The following is a 21,066-nucleotide window of genomic DNA, read 5'->3' as shown; positions in this document are numbered from 1 at the left end:
TGTTGACAAGACCTCCCAACTTTTTGTCATCTGCAGATTTCATTAGCGCACACTTACTTTTTGTGCCATGATCATTACTGAAAATATTAAATAAGATCAGTGTCGAGACTGATCCTTGGGGAACCCCAATAGTACTTACTCCAGCCCAATAGTTCTCTCTTCAACACAACCCATTTTTGTTTCCCATTTATCCAATCAATTATTCACTTTACAATGCTTGTACTAATCCCCAGCTTCACCAATGATTTCCTGCATGGTACAGTATTAAATGCTTTACTGAAGTCCAGATAAATGAGATCTGTTGCAGTTCTCTTATCTAAATGATTTAATGGATCAAGTGGCAGAGAGGCAGATTTTTCTACCCATCATACAGGAGATTTCTGGTACTCTAATCTACTGGTCTAGAGTATGGTTCCCATAGGTTCTAATCCTACCAGGTGATGAGATCCCTGGCTTCCATTGAAGTTAATGGGAGATGAAGCTACTTGCTCAGTAGGCTAAGATAGATGTTGTTTCTTTTTATATGTAAAGAATCATCAGCTAGAGGAGAAATGCCAAGAGAGCAGCAAGCACTCTATTACTGCAAAAATTCTCCTGAATGATGATTCTACTTGGCAGTTATTAGGAAAGACGCCATCAGCTTGGATAGCTGGATCCAAATCACAAGAATTCAGCTTGCAGGAATTTACCTACCTTTCTATTTTTATCAGTTCCACTGTAAACATGAATTGGTACCTGCTTATTTTACCTGGGGATGCATGTTCTGTGTGTACACGTGCAACATGCACAGCAGAGAGGCTGTGATTATAAACTGTATGCAGCAATAACTTGCAATGCAAGAATCACACTCTTCTATAGCTGAAAGGGTTGCTTTCCTAGTAGTTGTGCTAGGAATCGGGTTGCTGGACCATGCTCAAGCAGGACAATCAAAACACTTGTTAGCAAACGATCCCAGCATGTATCAGCCGAAGGGCTATAGGGAGGATTTAACAAATCTGTACACATGATTTAAAAAACGAAAACCTGAAAGTTACACATTCAAATTTAACAGCAATCGAACTTCTCCGATCTCCAGTTCATGCAAACTGGCAGTTCCTTGTTCCGCCCTCTCTTCCCAACTGCAACAGAGCCTCACGGGTTATTGCTCCTGCCCACAGCATTCCCCTGCAGATTCCAGTCTACAGCATTCGGATTCAGCTCATTTCCCATGCTTCTGCCTGTAGATGGAGGGGCATGTGAAGCAGCCTGCCTTCAATGGCAGCTCCCTCACTAACTTCAACCCACAACTCAGCATTCTCTGTATTACTGGCATTCCACAGCTAGATGGCTCGCCAGGATTCTTGCATCAAAAGCATCCCCATCTGACGCAGAGAAAACCAGTGTTACAGCTTCAGTGAAAAGGGGGAGAAAGGGTAGGAAAAAAGCCTACATTAGGTCTGTAATGTGACTTTGGAAATCAGAGCTAGGGATGTGTGTAGTAATCGAAATGATGGGTGGCTTACACAAGCCTCCGAAGCGTGATTAGCCAGTGTTTTGCAACTGTGTTTGTCAAAACCAGTTTCATTGTGTAGCTCTTTCCACACTTATCAGACCCATGAGCATAGAGTCTCTGTGCTCAGGGCAGACTTGCATTTTGTGTGTCAGAAAATATACTCTGTGTGTGTGTGGTGGTGGTTTCTCCCTCATACTCCACCTCCCCTTTCCTCCCTAGAAGTGGCTGTGTATGTTAGTGTTGCAGTTCTGTAACTTTAATTGAGCACCAAACATTATGAGGCAGATACATCTAGTGTTTACTGAGCTAGTGCATTAACTGAGTTTACCTCAAAGCAAGCTTAACCAATACATGTGCAGTGTGTAAAGGCAGATATTGGCCTTCAGAGTGAGGAGAACCACTTGCTTTGAGCATTCACATTCACAAAATCATTGAAAACAATGCCAGTGTAATGCCAAGGCTGTGACTTGAGGATTAGTAACTCAAAGAAGTGTAGATTTCATTTTCAAATAATTGATTTGAATCTGTCTCAGATTAGTAGCAACACTTTGACATCTCCCCTGATGAAACAAGTTAGGGGGCTCAGCTCTGTCCTTGTGGAGAGCCATGTCCATGCCACAGCATTTGCCACCTCCATCTGGCGCAGTTATCAGCAGTTACAGCAGAGAGACCAAGCACTGAGTTGCCATGAATGTGGTGCTCCCAAGGTTAAGGCATACTGGTGAAGCTGTCACTGCTTGTGGTTTATCTGTTGCCATGCTGGCATCTTTTGCAAGTACATCATTTTAAATTTACGGATACCAGAATTAGTTCTGGAAATATGAACTGACCCTCTGAATTGTGCTTTAGATCACACAAGTCCTGAAAAGTTTTAGTTTTCTCAGTGTGGGCTTGGGTAAACTGTATCGAACTAATCCTTTATTATTTTTGGATGGCTCATAATCTTTCTCTCTCTCTCTCTTTCTCTCCCATGAAGGATTATGAAGCTTTCTTCGAAGCTAGAGAGAATAATGCAGTGTATGCTTTTTTAGGCTTGACTGCTCCTCCTGGTTCAAAGGTAGGTGGTATTCTGTATTGTTTCAGACTAGTGAATACAACTTTTATTTACACTCTTTTAACAGGGTAGCTGACCCTTTATAGGCTAGAGGCCCCCGGGGGGCCAGCCAGACGTAGTTACTAGGGTTGGTGTTTAATCGCAGTTAACTCACGCGATTAACTCAAAGAAATTAATCGTGATTAATTGCAGTTTTAATTGCACTGTTAAACAATAGAATCACAACTGAAATTTATTATATATTTTTGGATTTTTTTTACATTTTCAAATAGATTGACTTCAATTACAACACAGAATATAAAATGTACTGTGCTCACTTTATATTATTTTTATTACAAATATTTGCACTGTAAAAATGATAAATAATATTTTTCAATTCACCTCATACAAGTACTGTAGTGCAATCTTTTTTATCCTGAAAGTGCAATTTACAAATGTTGATTTTTTTTTTGTTATATAACTGCACTCAAAAACAAAACAATGTAAAACTTTCAGACCCTACAAGTCCACTCAGTCCTACTTCTTGTTCAGCCAACGGCTAAGACAAACAAGTTCGTTTACATTTTAAGGAGATAATGTTGCCCTCTTCTTATTTACAATGTCACCAGAATGTGAGAACAGGCATTTGCATGGACTTTTGTGGCCGATGTTGGAAAGTATTTATGTGCCAGATATGCTAAACATTCATATGCCCCTTCATGCTTCGGCCACCATTCTAGAGGACATGCTTCCATGCTGCTGATGCCCATTAAAAAAATAATGCATTAATTACATTTGTCACAGAACTCCTTGGGGGAGAATTGTATGACTCCTGCTCTATTTTACCCACATTCTGCCATATATTTCATATTATAGCAGTCTCTGATGATGACTCAGCACATGTTGTTCATTTTAAGAACACTTTCACTGCAGATTTAACAAAACGCAAAGAAGGTACCAATGTGATAGATACAGAACTCGACCCAAGCTTTAAGAATCTGAAGTGCCTTCCAAAATCTGAGAGGGACAAGGTGTGAAGCATGCTTTTAGATGTCTTAAAAGAGCAACATTCCGATGCGGAAACTACAGAACCTGAACCACCAAAAAGAAAATCAGTATTCTGCTGGTGGCATCTGACTCAAATGATGAAAATGAACATACATTGGTCTGCATTGTTTTGAATCATTATCGAGCTAAACCCGCCATCAGCATGGATGCGTGTCCTTTGGAATGGTGGTTGAAGCATGAAGGGACGTCTGAATCTTTAGCGCATCTGGCATGTAAATATCTTGCAACGCTGGTACAACAGTGCCATGCAAACATCTGTTCTCACTTTCAGGTGACATTGTAAACTAGAAGTGGGCACCATTATCTCCTGCAAATGTAAATAAACTTGTTTGTGTGATTGACTGAACAAGAAGAGGGACTGAGTGGACATGTTGGCTCTAAAGTTTTACATTGTTTTATTTTTAAATGCAGGGGGTTTTTTGTACCTAATTCTACATTTTTAAGTTCAACTTTCACGATAAAGAGATTGTACTACAGTACTTGTAATGAGGGAAAAATGCTATTTTTTGTTTTTTTACATTTCAAATATTTGTAATAAAAAATAAATACAAAATGTACAGTGCTCACTTTATATTCTGTGTTGTAATTGAAATCAATATATTTGAAAATGTAGAAAACATCTGAAAATATTTATTTAAATTGTATTCTATTGTTATTTAACAGTGCGATTAGTTGCACGATTAATGGATAATTTTTTTTTATTTGCACAATTAATCGCGATTAATTTTTTTAATCACTTGAAGCCCTACTAGTTACTAAATAGGCACACTTCAGAAGGAATGAGATGATTCCCCTGTAAAGTGCAGCAGGAAGCTGCAGGGAGTGGGGAGTGTCTGAGGAGACAGAACTGAAGGAAGCTGTGGCAGAGGAAATGCAATGAGCCAGAAGCTCTTGGAGGAAACCCTTTGCTAGTGGGGAAAATTTTGGGCCTGGAAGTCAGAGGGCTAGGGAGAGCAGACTCCAGAGAAGTATGGGGAGTTGCCCCAGCAGTGAAGGGCTGGGAGTGGCTTGCTAAAGCATGAAAGTTCCTGAGACACCTGGGGAGTTTTGAGACAGTACCTCAGAGAGGAGGTTCTGTGCTCAGCTTAAGGCTATGGATAGACTTTGTGTGTGTGTTTATTTTGAATGTCATGCCCATAAAACCAGACCCTAAGGAGAGATATTTCTGAACAGAGAGAATCCTTTTGTGAGTTATTGAGGGGAAACTGAGGCAGACTGCCTGTATAGCGACCTGCAGGTCATAAGGGGGTGCTTGCGAAGCAGCAAGCCTGTTCATAGCTCTCTTGTCCAGTCACAATAGGTAATATCGTGTTTTGTCTGTTAATGTGTTGTGGTTGATGTGTATATGTATTCCAGTGGATCTGACATTCACTTTCTAAAGACTTTTGCTTTGAACATGGGCATTACTGCTCCATTTATTTGGAGGATGCAGCATTCACCAAGAGGCTTGTCTACCCTTCTCCCCCCCCCACACACACCCCTTTAGATCAGGATGATTCTGTGTGCAGACTTGTTACTGTAACAGTTAACATTGGTTTTGTAACTTCACGATGGCCCCAATCCTGATTCCATTTAAGTTAATGGCAAAGCCCCTGTTGACTGAAATAGGAGCTAGATCAGGCCCTGCATTAGTTTTTGATGCCTCTTGACTTTGGACAGTGTCTTCTGTACAGACCCATAGGCAGACACAATCCCTGCTCAGAGGAACTTCCATTCTAGTAAATTTCACTAGAAATCCTGTGGAAAAGAAATTGAAACAAAGGCCCCCCCCCCCCAAAAAAAGAGCGAGAAATTCAAATAAACAAGCCACTAATACTTTGCAACGGAACATGTCTTGAATATGCTGCTCATGTGTTTTGCAACCAATTTGCCATAGAGAGATCAATCTTAGAATGTTCTTTTCTTCCACACCTTCCGCTGCCTGAAGCTGTCTCTTTTATTTACAATTTATAAAGTGGGTTGCTGTAATACAGATCCACCAAACTGAATTCCTCCCTTGATTTTGATGTGATAGGACATGAATGCTTTATGCATTTTACTGGAGGGCATTAGGATCCCTGGGTCACTGTCAAGGTTTTCAATACCAGCCCTTTTGTTCACATGGATAAACTTTATTTAAGAATTAGGAGGTGACTTGAAATGCTCCATTCTGCATACATTTCACACAGACACCTGAGTTAAAATAGTCTGTGTGCAGTTAGTATTAACAGGTGCAGTTGGAGGTCAGGCTGAGGGTCAAAATTCTGGGGGCCAAATTAATCTCTTGAGGTAACTCTATTGATAACAGTGGAGTGACACTAGTGATGAATATGGCCCATTCTTTCTTTTGTCTCAGATCTACAAAGTTCCAGAGTAACAAAAGACAGTATTAGATGCCCATATTAATGTTTACTGGGGTCAAAAGGCCAATTGCACACAATGCAATACTTATTTACATTCCTTCGGGTTATTTTAAATGCACTCATGTCAGGTTTTGGGAGCACCTGCAGAATATTGAACAGAATTTGGACAAATGCACAAAAACTAGCCCCAATCACTCAGCCCTCCAGGCACTGAGGTCCGTGCGTGCAGTGCAACCAGTACATTGCTACCACGTAGGAGGCCCAATTTGTAGAGTAAAGATTTTGGCTCTTTGAGGGCTCTATGATCGTTGTCATTCACAGGGCTTTTGGGAGCCGGCCGGAGCTGCTGGAGCAGGAGCTGCTGCAGTAGGAGCTGTGGCAAGAGAATTCCTACACACCCACATGCACACCATGTGCTCAGAATTCTCTCCGCACACAGCCTGCCTACTTGGGCTCTGCATTTGATGTTCCCCCAAAGGAGTTCAGTCAGACTGAAAGACAAAAACATGCTGGGCCAGATTCTGTTCTGTTACACTGAAGTCAGTGAATTGTATATGTATCAGTAGAAGCAGATTGCTCAATCTGAGCCTGATCCTGCAAGGTTCTGAGCATGCTCCCCTCCCACTGAAGTCAGTGGGGTTCAGTGGGACTGGTGGGCACTTAGAGGGCTGGATCCTGTAAGGGGCCATCTCTGATGTCCCGTGTAGAAACATCACATCTGACATAACGCACTTGATTAATTCTTTGACCGACACTTAATAACTGCAGTGAAGAAAAACACACTGGTGGGCGTGGCCATTTGTCAGCCTGATTAAGGGTGACTAGAAGGAAAAGATCATTGTAAAAAAGAGAAACAGACGCAGTAGCATTATTTATTTAATCCCTATATTGCCTCCTAAATTTTAGGGGACCATTTAGTAAATGGAGATAACCCTATACTATGTGACTTTGTACGCACAGAGTTGCTATTACTTTTGCTATCAGCCTAACTTCTGGCAAGTATGCTCCCACTAAATGCTAGCAGATCAAACTGATTGGCTGTTGGTTAAAATGAGGAATTTACCTTAAAATGTTTGGATATCAGGGTATGGCAGACAAGGAAAACATCCTTGCAGCTGGAGGGACCATGCTTGGCTACATTATATAATAGCTATCTACATAATCCCTTTGAAGAGTGTTATGTAAAGTGGAAGGAGGTATCAGAGCAGCTGCATAGCACACATCTGGGAGAGATGAGTTTTGACAGCACGCCCTCTGTGTTCCATGAGAGGTTCAGGGAATTTGTTTGACAGCAGTACAGGGGTGTTATGTAAAGTGAATAGCATTAAAAGCCAAGCCTAAGCAGCATTATTAGAGATACAAATAGCTATTTATTGAGCATCAATGGTTTGTTCAATGTTCTGCACACCTAGGGGGAAAATATATGATCCTATAGATAACACTGGAATAAATTAAATACAGACAGCTTGATACAATTATTGTCCAGGCTTCAAGGGATACTGGTCTCTTCCACGCATGCATGACTTGAGGAGTTAAAGCCTATGACTCATTGTTTGTTAAGGGCTGACAGTGTGCTCAGTGAAAGGCATCATGGGAGAAATTAGCGTTAAGGAAGGATTTGAAAGGGGAAAGTGATAGTGGGCAAACAAGGGCCTAGTCCTCTGAAGAGCTGAGCCCTTCCTAAATATCTTGCAGGACTGGGTCTGAGAAGGGAGAGGAAGTTGATTGTCCTGTTTCTCTCAAAGGTCAATGTGTTTACTGTGGAGTGCACTTTGTGATGGGAGGGGTGTTCTGAGTTCCCTGCTCCCAAAGGCCTGGACTGTGGTGCCTTTCCCTCTGGCATAGCAGGCTGGCATCTGCCCAGAGGGAGCTGCTAGAAACTGACAAGAAGCACGACACCTTTCATCTGTTCTATGCTGCTGTGTGAGATACTGCTGCTCTCTGGAAAACATGGGGCATCTTTTTCCTCCCCGTCCTATTGCCCCTCTTTTCTCTCTGCTTCTTTCCCATCCTCCTCCTCTGCCACCTCCCCACTGAATAAATTTTGTGTGGATGCCTCCCATACCACCAGGTGATTGATTCTCTGCCATCAGAGCAGAGCACAGATTTCAGGGAGTATAGGAGACCTGAATCAGTGGTGCAGAGCTACACGCTGTTCTCACACTCTTGAATTTAAAGGGAGTAAGATATGATACACAGGCAAATGGCCAAAAAAGCCCTAGAATCGTACAGATAATGGAAATATGCAGGGCACGTACTCCCCTTTGGCTGAGGTCATTCACTGTGTCGTGTCTCTTCTCTTCTCTTCTTCACATGAAGAATTTTGTAAAAATTTTGCATAGATTTCCCTTTTCTGAGTATTGATTTACTTTTATTGCATATTTATAAAATAGACGTAACTGTTCACACTCATGATGTAGTGCCAGAGTTTCAAAAGAGCTCTGCTCCCATTTAAGCACCAAAATAAATGGCCAGATTTTCAAAAAAGCTCAGCACATTGTGTGATGGCCTGTTTTTGAAAATCTGGCCATAAGTACCACAGTGGAAGGTCCTGAGTGCTGAGCTCTTGGAAATCTGGCCCTTAGTGTGAAGAAACTTGTAGTGGATCTAGTTGGCATTAAAATCTAATTAAATTTAATCTTCATTTTCATTAAGAAATAAGGAGGACAATAGCAAAAATTATTTTGAGAAAAGTAAGTCTCCTTTTGCGTTCCCTCCATTTTGTCAATCTGTTCCCTTTCCTTCTGAAGACCAGAAGGCGTGGGGTATTTTTTTAAAAACATTTCTTCTGAAAATTCTCATTACTAGGCAATTCTAGAGCTTAGTTGACATGTTTGTTACATTGTTTCTGTTATGACAAAGTTAACTAGCCACTTCTCACTGCATCATAGTATTAATTTAAATCTCAACAAGAACCTGTTTTATATTTCCATAGTGAAATTGCTTCATTCTTTTTTATACAAAGTCCCCCCCCCATCTTACCTAGCAGTCATGCTTCAAAAAGTCTTGTCATCCTCGAGGCTTTAACAATGTTTTAATCATTTTTTTGTAGCCTAATGTGAATAATGAAAGGAAATATGAAAAATCTGATCTTTTACTTTTAATACACAGTTTGGATAGCAAACATGACCTATCATGGTCTGGAAAACCTAGCAGCTAGTGGAGAGAACATGCATTCTTTGATTACACCTGCAACTCCTATTTGAATTCAGTGGAAGTTGAGGATACTTACCACTTTAGGGGAGTGGGCCCTTATCAGTGTATGGGAGGACCTTGCCCCAGAGAAGTAAATGGAAGATCTTCATTTGACTTAAAGGCTCAGAGCGACTTGCTTTTTTGGCTATGTATCACTGGAATTTTTTTATCATGTAGTACAGATGTCCACTCATAACAAAAATATATACAGGTTGCTACGTTTGATAAAGTACTCATTAATCCTTATTTTATTATTTCAGGAAGCTGAAGCACTGGCGAAGCAGCAAGCATGAATTTCAACTGCCTTAAATGTTCTGTAAAGGGAACTTCCACAGCTTTTTATAAAATAGTAAAATTGTCTCTGCTTCAAGAAAAATAGATTTAATTTCTAACATTTTGATTGGTGCTTGCAGCATCCACGATATATGAATATAAATATGAACCTGGTGAACATGGGAACATTAGGGTAGAGAGCATGGAAGACACTATTGCAAAGTTGGAAGCATAGGAAACTGAATCAATTACAAGTGATTGATTTAAAGTCGTTTAAACTATGTCTGGGCAATTGTGTCCATTTTTGTAAGCTTAAAGAAAACCTATTTTAGTACTAATTATGCAGATAAACTTACACCTAGAGATCCAGCTATTTAAACATAGGGGAAAACAAGCAACAACATAAAACCTTATCAAATAACTCTAGTGCCTGAATTGCCTCAAATGTTATTGAACAATACAAAAATACAGTAATTTCTCAATGTCTTTTTAAATAGTGGTTTAAAATGAAATTGTAAGTGTTGTGTAGCGTAGTAACCATAGTCATCGCTTATGGAAATTATGACATTTGTAGAATGAAGATTTGAAATTGTATTGTAACACATTGTACAGATCTAAAAAAAACCGTTGCCATGTATTTCTCATTTAAGTGACCAATGTGGGCCCTTTCCACAAAAAAGAGATTGAGCAGTGGATAACATTTCCATTGGCATGTTCACCACATAACTCTCTAACCATGACTTGATTATATGTTTGTGTACTAGATTTAGTGCACTTCAGTGAAAAGTACACTAATTCCTAGGCAGTGTCACAAATAAGCCAAAATGGCCAGAAATGGCATTTCCTTACACATGTAAGAGCTAATGCCTTTCATGTAATAGTTTACAAGTTCACATTGTTTATAGTTTAGGCGTTTGGTTGCACGTTCTAGTCGTTGCTAGTTGCATATAGTAGTTTTTCATATGAGGAACTAAAAGTAAATGTTTGAGTTGTAAGAAGTATTGTAATTGAGTGTGTGGTGGGGGGGGTTTCTTTCAAGTTTTAAAAGTTGATTTGTATTGCCATGGAATTAGTGAATCCTATTAAAGAACAGCATTCTGTATCAGTGAATTCACCAAGTGCAATATTAATCCATTACATGCCTTAGGTATACATCAGATATTTGGCAAAGGGGCATTCACATAGTTTGCATATTATGGCCATCCACTGGAAAATCATGAAGACCTATTTAAAAGCCTAACCATACATGCACCTGAAGTGGTAAGGAGTAGTTTTAAAATGTACATGTGTGATTTTAAAATATACTTTGCACAGTATAAGCCACTCTTACTTCCCGAATGCATCAACACCATAGAACAGTGATATGTAGCCTTTACTGTAGTTGGAGGGGCATTCTACAAGCACAGCACACACAGTTTATTTTCATCTGCTTTATAACAACATAGAAATAGGTGGTATAGATCAGCAAAAGACTTATAAAGGTTTTATGCCACTTGCAAACCGTAGCATATCCTGGCTATGCAGTTACTTATTTTGATGCAATAAAAGTTACGCAGTGCTTTAAAATGCTTCCTGAGACCTTTATAATTCTAAGATCCAAAATTAGTAACAGGATAGAAGTAAAGAGTTAATTATACTCTACAACAGAATAATTAAATATTTTCCTCTTGCCAGCATATTTCTTTTGGGCTCTGCATTTCCCCAGCTGGTAGAGGTGTCTTCATCAACACCTAAATAAGTAGCAGAGAAATGTTTTCCCTTGCATTGTTGTGAGAGCAGTCTGGCTCCCACACAAGTCAATGGCAAAATTCCCATAGATTTCAGCATGAGCAGGACTGGACCTGTAATGGTGTTTGGAACGTGTCTAGTTACATTCGCATTTAGTCCATGTTTTTCTAATTTTGAGCCTGGGAATAGACATTTTGTAGTTTCTGCTTACAGATGCCTGGCCCATTTCCCTGTCTGTATGGAAGTAGGACAGTTAAATGTTGCCTAATCTTCAGGATGAACCCATATCATATTTTGTGCTTTCTCTCTAGCAGGTTTACTATTAATTGCTGGGGTAGGGGAGTGGAGGAGACTATTGTTGGGTTTTTTATTTTTGTTGTTTTAAATCGTCTGCCTTCCATGATTCAGCATGACTTAGTCTTTCTATATAAGATCTCTGGTATTATTGGCAGTATCTCTTCTATGCCTAAACCTACTAGACGAGTTTGAGGAAATGAATAAGAATATTGAAAGGAGTTTTGTGAAGAAAATGGAATTTGACACACAGGTTGCTATACTCCTGCTGATTTGCTGTGTTTCCTGTGTAAACAAAATGTGGCATTACTTTTTGTGAATTGCATCTATTATTTGAGGAAGCTGTAACTGAAAATTATTGCCAAATTTTGTCAGCTCAGTGACACAAAACATTCTGAAACAAGGTCATCTCTATTTCTGATCTTTGAGAAAGTTGCCAAGTTTTAAGAAAGCAGTGTCGTTCCCCCTTCCAGTCCCTCCTCTTTGCCAGATGGTAACACTCAAACTGCATCTGCATTCCTGAGGGAAGCAGTGTGAAGACGGGGACTGGCTTATTTCTTCTGGTGTCTGGGGGACAAAGCATGAACACAAACTGAAAAATATCTAAGTGGTCTGTTCTTGTTTTGGCCTGTATGAAGAACTCAGATTAGTATTAATATAGATTTCATGCATGTTTAGGAGTGACGGAGGTGAAAATATATCTGTGTGGTGTTCTCAACACATTGGTTCTGTGGTTCACATTACTATGTTTTTAGGTCAATTGTGGATGTTGTATCTTAAGGAGAACTTGTTCATTTCTTCCTGCCTCTTTTTTTTCTGTATAGAAGGTAAGGTGACGAGGCATCAAACTTTTTCTTTCTTACTAATTATTGATGTATCATTCCAATAAATTGGTTTTAGAATGTTTTCTCGTTATATTAGTTTGATTTTTGTTGGGTGTTTTCGGCTTGGTATTTTCAGTGTTGGAAAGGATCCTCTTTGTTTAGCTTGCAAAGCAAATCTGAGGATATTCAACCAAAAGAGCTGCTTTAAAATTTCAGTATCTGTAGCAGCCACAAAATTAATGTAGTACACACATTCCCCTACCCCATCCATTACTATTAATTCATGTTAATAGTTTTGTGCCCTGTTGCTGGAATTAAGATTATTAGTCTAATAGCTGTATCTACACCACTTAAATGATCTGTGTTAGAAAATGTGTGTCAAATACAGTTCCTACCCCACATCTACACTCCCTCCCCCAAACTGATGTTGAATCCAATTGATCTAGATCAGTGGTTCTCAACCAGGGGTACGTGTACCCTTCGAGGTACACAGAGGTTTTCCAGGGGGTACATCAGCCCATCTAGATATTTGCTGGGTTTTACAACAGGCTATATAAAAATCCCTAGCGAAGTCAGTACAAAGTAACATTTCATACAATGACTTGTTTATACTGCTCTATATACTGAAATGTAAGAACAATATTTATATTCCAATTGGTTTATTAATTATATGGTAAAAATGAGAGTCAGCAATGTTTCAGTAATATTGTGGTGTTACACTTTTGTATTTTTATGTCTAATTTTGTAAGCAAGTAGTTTTTAAGTGAGATGAAACTTGGAAGGGTACACAAGACAAATCAAACTCCTGAAAGGGTACAGTAGCCTGGAAAGGTTGAGCGCCACTGATCTAGAGTGTATGGATAGGTCAACCAGCTTCAGCACCTTTTGTAGTAAAGCTTGTTAGACAACCTAGCCTGCTTTGCCACAGTGGATACTGAACTTGGTTGAACCTGTCTATAAAAGTGGGGATAAGTATGTTCTTACCAGTTGCAGGAGGGACAGTGGGTCACATGTTTGATGTTACATTAAACTAAAACATAGTTCATTTTTGTAATGTGGTGATTGCTGCAGTGATACTAAGTAGGTGGGACAGAAATCTAACATTCACCTTTATTGAGAGGTTCTGTATATCAGCTCTGTAAGATGATATAAAAAGTGTTTGTCTTAGGGCCCAACCCTGCTATCTTTGTGCACGTGAAAGTCCTGTTGAGTTCAATGGCAGTTTTGAGTTTGAATCTGACAAGATCAGGCTATATAGATGCAGCTTCAGAATGAAGTTCCCTGGTAAAAGAATCTTCCTTCAGCAGATCAGGAAACAACATATTAAGGGCCTGGTCCTGCAATCCTTACTTATGTGAGTAACCCTGACTCATAAAAGAGTGCTTATAGGAGTGAGGATTTCCAGGATTGGGTTCTAACTCACTGCACTTCTAATATCTGATCTGGCTGGTAGATTCAGTAGCCAAATGATAATCCTCAGAGGGTCTGTGTGCTTTGTGTGTTCAGTTATTAAACCAGCTAGCAATCTTTCTACTGCATGCTGTAGAAGCACTAAACTGAATTCCCAACCATAAATTGTACTGTACATTGTCACCAGAATTCCAAACTATAGTCACGTGTTTTCAGTTTAACTATTATTTGTATGTGTGTGTTTAGGTTTTTAAAGAATGTTTTTGAATGAGGAAAAGGCATATTTACTTACCTATTTATAGGATGAACTTTTTTCTTGTTTCTAAATCAGAATTGGGAGCAGTTATTAAAGTTACTGTCATGTCTTTGAATAGTGTCTTAGTTCTGTTGTCTCTTCCACTCTCACTTGCCATTATTTGGTATTTTAATAAGTGGTCCATAATGTCATTTAGGAAAAGTGTCTTTTGTGGTCTCTCATCACAAGGAATCCCATTTGCATTTGCCTTATATGTTTCACTTGTATAACAGATTCATTTCATGTTTTGTTTACTGTTTTAAAAATAGTCTTAAAAGCAAAGAATATTGTTACTCAGAAATGCAAAGCTCTTCAATAAAAAATGAATTCCAAAAATCTGTAATAAAAACTGCATGTCTGCATTTAATGTTTACTTAACTTGCCGTTTCAGGGTACAGTGATGTGCACTGTAATAATAAATTTTTACTATACACAGTTTTCTTCATTTTTTTAAAAATTTTCCATATATTTTGTTGTTGTTGAAACATTTCAGCGTCATGTACTCATTACTCAATTATTTGGAAATATACTGGGAACTGGAATGCCTCTGCAGTATGTATTGCTAATTTAATCCATGTTTAACTTGGATGTAGAGGAGTCCTTGCTAGCAATTTAGTAGGGGTTATGAATTTTGGCTTATGTTTTCACTGCAGAGTTAACTTGAGTCATCTACACTCAAGTTACTTCTCTCAAGTTAGTCTACTTTGAGTGAAAGTGGTCGCTCTGCAAAATAACAGTTGAGCTGCTGTGTTCACACTGGCACTGCAGTTCCTCAGGTGTGGCACTAAGACTTCTGGGGGAATATTTCAGAGTCTTTGCACTGTGGTAGACTGAGCTGGTCTATGAATACTTTTCCAGTGAAGTGTGGGATTTCTGTCTGTCATTTCTGGGTACACTTGGGGAACAGTGGGAAAGCATTGGAGGACTAGTAGTACTCCAGTGGAAGCAGCCTGAATCCACACTACACAGTGGCTATGTTAGCAGCTGAGCAGTACTAACTCGAGCTTTAGATTACAATCCTCTTTATAACAGAAGACCGTTATCAGATTCCCACCTCACTCTTCTTTTCTCAAGACTTAACATGCCCAGTTTTTTTAACTTTCCTAATAGGACAGGATTTCTAAACCTTTTATCATTTTTGTTGCTTTGCTCTGGTCTCTAATTTGTCCACATCTTTCCTAAAGTGGGGTGCCCAGAATTGGACACAGTACCCCCAATGAAGCCTCACCCATGCCAATTTGACAATTAAATTACCTCCTGTCTTACTTACAACACTCCTGTTAATACACTTCATGTGAGCCTTTTTTGCATCTGCATCACATTGACTCAATTGGTGATCCATTATAACCCAGATCCTTTTCAGCAGTACTATCACCTAGTCCATTATTCTCAATTTTGTAGTTATGCATTTGATTTTTCCTTCCTAAGTGAAGCACTGTGCACTTGTCTTTATTGATTTCCATCTTGATTTCAGATCAATTCTCCAATTTGTCAAGGACATTTTGAATTAGTTTTCTTGTCCAAAGTGCTTGCAACCCTTCCCTGCTTGGTGTCATCCCCAACTTTTATAAGCATACTCTCCATTCTTCTATCCAAGACATTTATGAAAATATTGAACTGTACTGGACCTAGGACTGACCCACATGGGGCCACAGTAGATATGTCCTCTCAGTTTGACAACAAACCACTGATAACTACTCCTTTGAGTATGATCTTTCAACCAGCTTTGCACCCACCTTATAGTAATTTAATCTAGACCACATTTCCCTAGTTTTTTTTGAGAATGTCATGTGGGATTGTGTCAAAAGCCTTATTAAAATCAGGATATATCCCATCTACTGCTTCCCCGCCCACCCCCATCCAGTGGGCTAATAACTCTGACAAAGAAAGAAATTAGGTTTGGTTTGGCATGATTTGTTTGTTAGGTTTTCCTTAAAATTCATCATGCTGTTCCCTAACTTAAGGGATCTGCAAAGAGAGGGAAAAGTAGGTTTCACTGACAAGATCAGGCTATACAGATGCAGCTTCAGAATGAAGTTATTTTTGGCTATAGATAGACAGATATGAGAGAGAGAGAGAAAACTGGAAAGTTTTTATATATATAATATTTTTGTTTCAACATTAGTACCCTGACACTGTGGATGAATGGACAACTATTAGGTTTGACAAAAATACTAAGGAAATTAAATCTGATTGAGAGGGGAAGTGATTTTTATTCCTATAATTTAAGCCCTTTTAACACTTGTTTAACTAAGACACTTAATGGAAAGGCTCTTTGTAAGGATTCAACACTGTGCCTGTTAAACTCTTAGGGCTAGTCTACACTGGCACTGCTAAAGCGCTGCCATGGCAGAGCTTTCACATGCGTTGTGTGGTCATGGCGCAGCCTTGTGTGGTCCACGAGGGCTGTAGCTGGTGCACGGTCTACACTGGCGCTTTACAGTGCCGAAACTTGCTGCGCTCAGGGGGGTGTTTTTTTCACACCCCTAGCAAAAAAGTTGCAGCGCTGTAAATTGCCAGTGTAGACAAGCCCTCAGTTCCACTACCGCTGGCTCTGCACTGTGGCTGCATGCCCACATTCCTTTCAAGTCCTAGGTTTGGTTCTGCTATGATCCACAAAACTGGCAAACCCAGCAGGTACTTAAACTCACTGGACTGCAAAGTCATTCTCTCTCTCTCTCTCTCTGCGGCCCAATGACTGTTCCACTGTGGATAAATACTTAAATAGTCACTGAACCAGAGAGCAAGTGTGGTAGGAGAGAATGACTTTGTGGTCTAGTGGTTAGGGCACATACATGGGAGGTAAGAGGCCCTAGCTCCATACCCCTGCCCCAATCACTCATCTATCCACAATGGAACAGTTTCAATTAGTGAGACTGTTTTCCAAGAAAGGGAATATACAGAATATGAAAGTAATTCATGTGTCGTAAGAGTAGGATGCAGTACTGTCCCATGGTGGAAGAAAGATGATATGAGGTAGTACTACCAACAGAAAATAATCACAGTTAAACCAAAAATGATTATTAATTACTATACTCATTGCCTTTTATTGAAGGTCCCACATAAATAAAACTGCTCAATGAATATAACAATATAATATTTCTAGATATACTGTATTAGAGAAAAATCACCTCATGCCAAAGATGATACAAAAATATGTATGAATTACTTTGTTTAATAAAAGACCGCTGAGAAACATGGAAAACAGTAAGTTGGCTTTCAGAACAGAAGAGGGTTAGAAGGCCTTTAGGACATCTATCTTCTAGTTTGGTTGGTTGAAAAACTGCTTTTGAATGGTAGTGTGTAGTCTATCAAAGAAGACCTGAATCTGCTATACTGTAATATTAAAACACAAAAATACATAAGATTTATTTACCCTGAATAATTAACAAAACAATTAAGAAATAAATATATTTAGTATATTTGGTTCCTGAAGAATTGTTGGAGTTCAGATCTGGATACACCCTTTAGACAGTAATTTCCTCTCTTGCAGGCTTGTCTATTGATGCCATCTTCAGAAACTTCCAAACTTCTTCATTTTCAGTTGCTTCATATAACATCTCAAAGTCCTAAAAGAAATGCAAATCCATGTGCTAATGGCATTAAATCCCAATTCTGTTTTTGTAAAACCCGATATGTCTGTGTGCTTTCTCAGCAGTAACACCTGCGTACACTAACCTCTGGCAAGATTGTTTTTGTCTTGCACAAACATCATTCCAACATATTCCAGTTCATAACTCTGATGATATGAAGATTTCAGAAAGTGTGACCATCTGCATTTATTGCACACACAACTACCTAATGTCAAATCCATGGTCAGTAAATGCTGGCCATCTCCTTACTCCCAACAAATTACAAGATAACTTAAACTAAATGGAACTTTTGGACTGATTACTAACAGTGCCATATCCATGTTAAAAGCCTACTGCATAAAAAACATATTACAATTTGTTTTGTATAGCATCTTTCATACAGCAGTATGAAGTCTTTCCTCTGTTACAGTTGTGTAACTCCCAATGAACAGTTGGAGTTTCACCCACCTAAATAAGGGTAAAACTCAGCCTCTGTGGCTAAATTTTGTCTCTGTACAAGGAGGAAAAAGCATGCAGACAGCCACTAAGGCCTTGTCTACACTGGAATTTAGTCATTGCTATAGATTCACTGATACCAACCTCTAGTGAGATTTGCACTGCGGAAACTTACCCTGTCTTGAAACTGGGTAAAATGTATCTGCAGAAATCATCTACACTAGTGGTTTGCATCAGTGCAGCTACACTGGTGCCTAATCGCACTGTAGACCAGACTCAAAGCTAGCACAAGCAACCTTGTATGTGATGTAATTAGCCAGAAAAAAGCCCAATTAATATTCTGAGGCATGCACCATGGTTTAAGGGATTTGGTTTGCTGAAAAATGACATGGCTAGCAACTCCAGCAGAACTCCTTGTGAACAAGGTGCTCTCAGTAGTATCTGTGATGCCCTTCGCTGTGCAGGCTGGAGGAGGTAGTTTCCAGTCCCTAAAATGCATGGTTAAAATGTTTCGTCTTTTTTAAAATACTGTTATTGTGTTTATCTGATAGCTGAAGTGAATTAGCATGCAAAATTCATTCAAGGCATGCAAAATTCTCTACAGACATACTTATTGTATACCTTATTGTTTAAAAACAAAATCTAGATTTTTTTTCTTACTCCACAGTAGTCATCACCATTGAATATCTGAGGAGGTATTGCATTAGGATTACCAGCCTTCGCCCTCATCTCTTGAAGCAGTTGTTCACTGAGGGATACATCTATTAACTCGTACTTTGTTTTGTTAATGTCCAAAATGCGAGTAACTTCTGCCTGTTTCTGCTTCACCTAGATAAAAAAGACAAATGTTAAAAACAGGCTTTTATTCCTGTTAACAGCCCCACTTGTTTTAATTTTTTTTAAAATAATTCCCTCTCACTGAAATATCATTCTACCTAAATAGCTAATCAAAAACAAGTTAGGAAAGCTCATGTGCAGTATATATTGCTCAGATTTTCCCTTTTAAGTTGTTTTGTTCAGACTGGAACTTGGCACACATACTCTCAGCCTGTGAAAGATTTGTTTCCAAATATTTTTAACAAAATTAGTTGAATATTTTCAGGTTTCAAGGATCATTTAAGAACCTTATGGGGGTCAGAGATCCCATCTCTTCATGGTGGGGGTGCAGCCTTTGTAGGTGGGAGGACCCTATTTCACTGCTCACCATGTGGGGGTGCGGGAAAGTCATGTTCAAGGTGGGTGGGAGGTTAGGGTGGTGCTGCCCTATGTGGGTACTGGAGTCATGCTTGATGCTAGCAGTGACTATGAAGTTGAGAGGGCCCCTCTTGGTTCTGGTGCGTGGATGGCGAAGTCCCTCTTGGTGCTGCTAGGTGGGTGGAGGTGCAGCCTCCCATGTGTGGAACTGGGCCCTTTCTTGGTGGTGGAGGTGCAGCCCACTGTGGGTGGAACTCAGGTCCCCCAAGAGGCTCTTGGTACTGGGGGTGCAGTCCCGTAGGGGAGGTGCTGGGCCCCAGGGTGTTGGTGGAGGGGTGCAGCCCTGAGGGGGTGGCGCTGGTGGGGAGGGGCGCAGCCCCAAGGGGGTGGCGCTGGGCCCTGTGTGCAGACCTGTGGGGGCGGCGCTGGGCCTTGGGTGCTGATGGGAGGGGGGGGTGCACCCCTGAGGGGCTGGCGGCGGGGGGGGTGCAGCCCTGAGGGGGAGGCGCTGGGCCCCTAGGTGCTGGCGAAAGAGCGGGGGGGAGGTTGCCCCGCTCACCTGCCTGGATCCGGTGACGCTGGTGTAATAGACCCTAATGGTGCCCATGGTGAGCGGGCCAAGCCACTCCGTCCCCGCCCGGCCCCTCCTCCCTCACAGGCCGCGCGCCACACGCGGTTGCTAAGGCAACGAACGGCTGCCGGCGCGGAAGGGCCAGGCTCGTTTCTTGCTTCTGATTGGCCGATCCGGGCTGTCAGTGAAAGTCAGCCCTGCCCCTCAGCTCCTGGCCTGCTGCTCAGGTCTGCGGGCTGGTGGTCGGATTGCGGTGCGCGCGCGCCGGGGAGCGCTCTGGTTTGCCGAGCCTGGCTGGGCCGAAGGGGGGAGCAGCTGCTACTGTACCGCCCTCCCGCGCCGCGTCTCCCGCAAGGCCAAAGCGGGCGGCTACTCACCCCCACCTCCTTGCAGCGCCCTGGTTTGGGAGGCCCAACCCCGAGCAGGCGGCCTCCCGCCCTGCCCGGTGTCTTCTGGGCTCCCCACCAGCTGCCTTCCCTGCCCGACCCAGCCACGCCTCCATGGCTGTGGGGCTCCTGCCCCTGTGACTTGGGAGTGCCAAGGAAGGCGAGGGCTGCCCCCATTTCCAGCCCTGTCATTTGTGGGACCCCCTGCCCCACCAGCAGGTGTGGCGCCTCCTCCCACAAGACCTGCTATGCACACCAGGGCCCCAGGGAAGAGCTGAATCCCCTCAGCCCCCCTACTGCTCATGTCCCCATTCCCAAGCAAGAAGAGGGCAGCCCTGGATGTGACCCTACAATACACAGGGCTACTAAGCTGGAATGGGGCTCCTCTTGGGGCTCAGATGTCAGCAGCCCCTGCCTTGGCCCACATTTCACAGATTCAGCAGTGAGCCTGAAGATCTGTGACATCCCACAGACTCTCAGCGTCCCAGCAAAGCCAGCCTGGTGATTTGTGAGGCCCTGTTGCCGGCACCCAGTGCCAGAGGCGAACAACAGCAAGGTTCGTTGCCCGGTGTGTGTCACCCAATGATCACAATGGGGTGGAGAAGCAGAAAAGTTTATTTGCAGCTGCAAACAAGGTACAGGGAGAATAGAATCTCAAATCCTGCACACAGAGCAGGAAGTTACACAGGCTTTTATACATCCTTTCTTCAGCATACTTATCTAATAGCAAGCTGCCCTAAGTATCCATATAGCCAGCCAATCCAGTTACCAGCTAGTTCCCTTGTTCTCAGTACCATCTGTTAAACCATACATAAAGCTGCTTTATTCAGCATTGTTCTTCCATATCTGCCCTGTTTGGCCTTGTTTAGTTTCAGGCAGTCTGACTCTGCAACATATTGTTGCAGATCCTCAGCATAACTGCTGCGAGTGCCT

The 21,066-nt window shown here is 41.2% G+C and overlaps 2 protein-coding genes across 3 annotated transcripts in view; one reads left to right on the top strand and one right to left on the bottom strand.

Moving 5' to 3' along the window:
- SH3BGRL (SH3 domain binding glutamate rich protein like) overlaps window positions 1–14,389 on the top strand; it is a 167,169-nt gene extending 152,780 nt beyond the window's left edge. The window contains exons 3-4 of the mRNA XM_048865079.2: window positions 2,469–2,549; window positions 9,391–14,389. Of these exons, the coding sequence (XP_048721036.1) occupies window positions 2,469–2,549; window positions 9,391–9,423 (114 nt within the window). The 3' untranslated portion in view covers window positions 9,424–14,389. The remainder of the gene's footprint in view (window positions 1–2,468; window positions 2,550–9,390) is intronic.
- A 2,582-nt stretch (window positions 14,390–16,971) lies between these two features.
- On the bottom strand, window positions 16,972–20,298 carry LOC125643091 (SH3 domain-binding glutamic acid-rich-like protein 3). Of its 2 annotated transcripts, none has more exons than XM_048865214.2 (3): window positions 19,736–19,884; window positions 18,643–18,810; window positions 16,972–17,523 (listed from the first exon to the last, which is right to left on the bottom strand). In XM_048865214.2, exons 1-3 carry the CDS (start codon window positions 19,781–19,783, stop codon window positions 17,422–17,424), a joined length of 318 nt encoding a protein of 105 aa, XP_048721171.1. In that variant the 5' UTR covers window positions 19,784–19,884; the 3' UTR covers window positions 16,972–17,421. The 2 variants fall into 2 exon arrangements, 1 of the variants encoding a protein (XP_048721171.1); XR_007358583.2 differs by lacking the exon at window positions 19,736–19,884 and adding an exon at window positions 20,125–20,298 and having other exon boundaries at window positions 17,436–17,523; window positions 18,604–18,810.
- Window positions 20,299–21,066: the final 768 nt, after the last annotated feature.

Source organism: Caretta caretta, chromosome 9 (assembly GCF_965140235.1).
Source record: "Caretta caretta isolate rCarCar2 chromosome 9, rCarCar1.hap1, whole genome shotgun sequence".
NCBI lineage: Eukaryota > Metazoa > Chordata > Testudines > Cheloniidae > Caretta > Caretta caretta.
Note: the sequence above shows the minus strand (reverse complement) of the source record. Positions and strands in the feature narration are given on the sequence as shown.

Excerpts from the sequence above, each read along its gene's own strand:
- LOC125643091 (XM_048865214.2), bottom strand. The coding sequence starts at position 19,783 with ATGGGCACCATTAGGGTCTATTACACCAGCGTCACCGGATCCAGGCAG. Across the intron at positions 18,811-19,735 it reads GCGTCACCGGATCCAGGCAG|GTGAAGCAGAAACAGGCAGA; the intron begins GTGAGCGGGGCA and ends TTTTTTATCTAG. Across the intron at positions 17,524-18,642 it reads ATGGTGATGACTACTGTGGA|GACTTTGAGATGTTATATGA; the intron begins GTAAGAAAAAAA and ends CATTTCTTTTAG.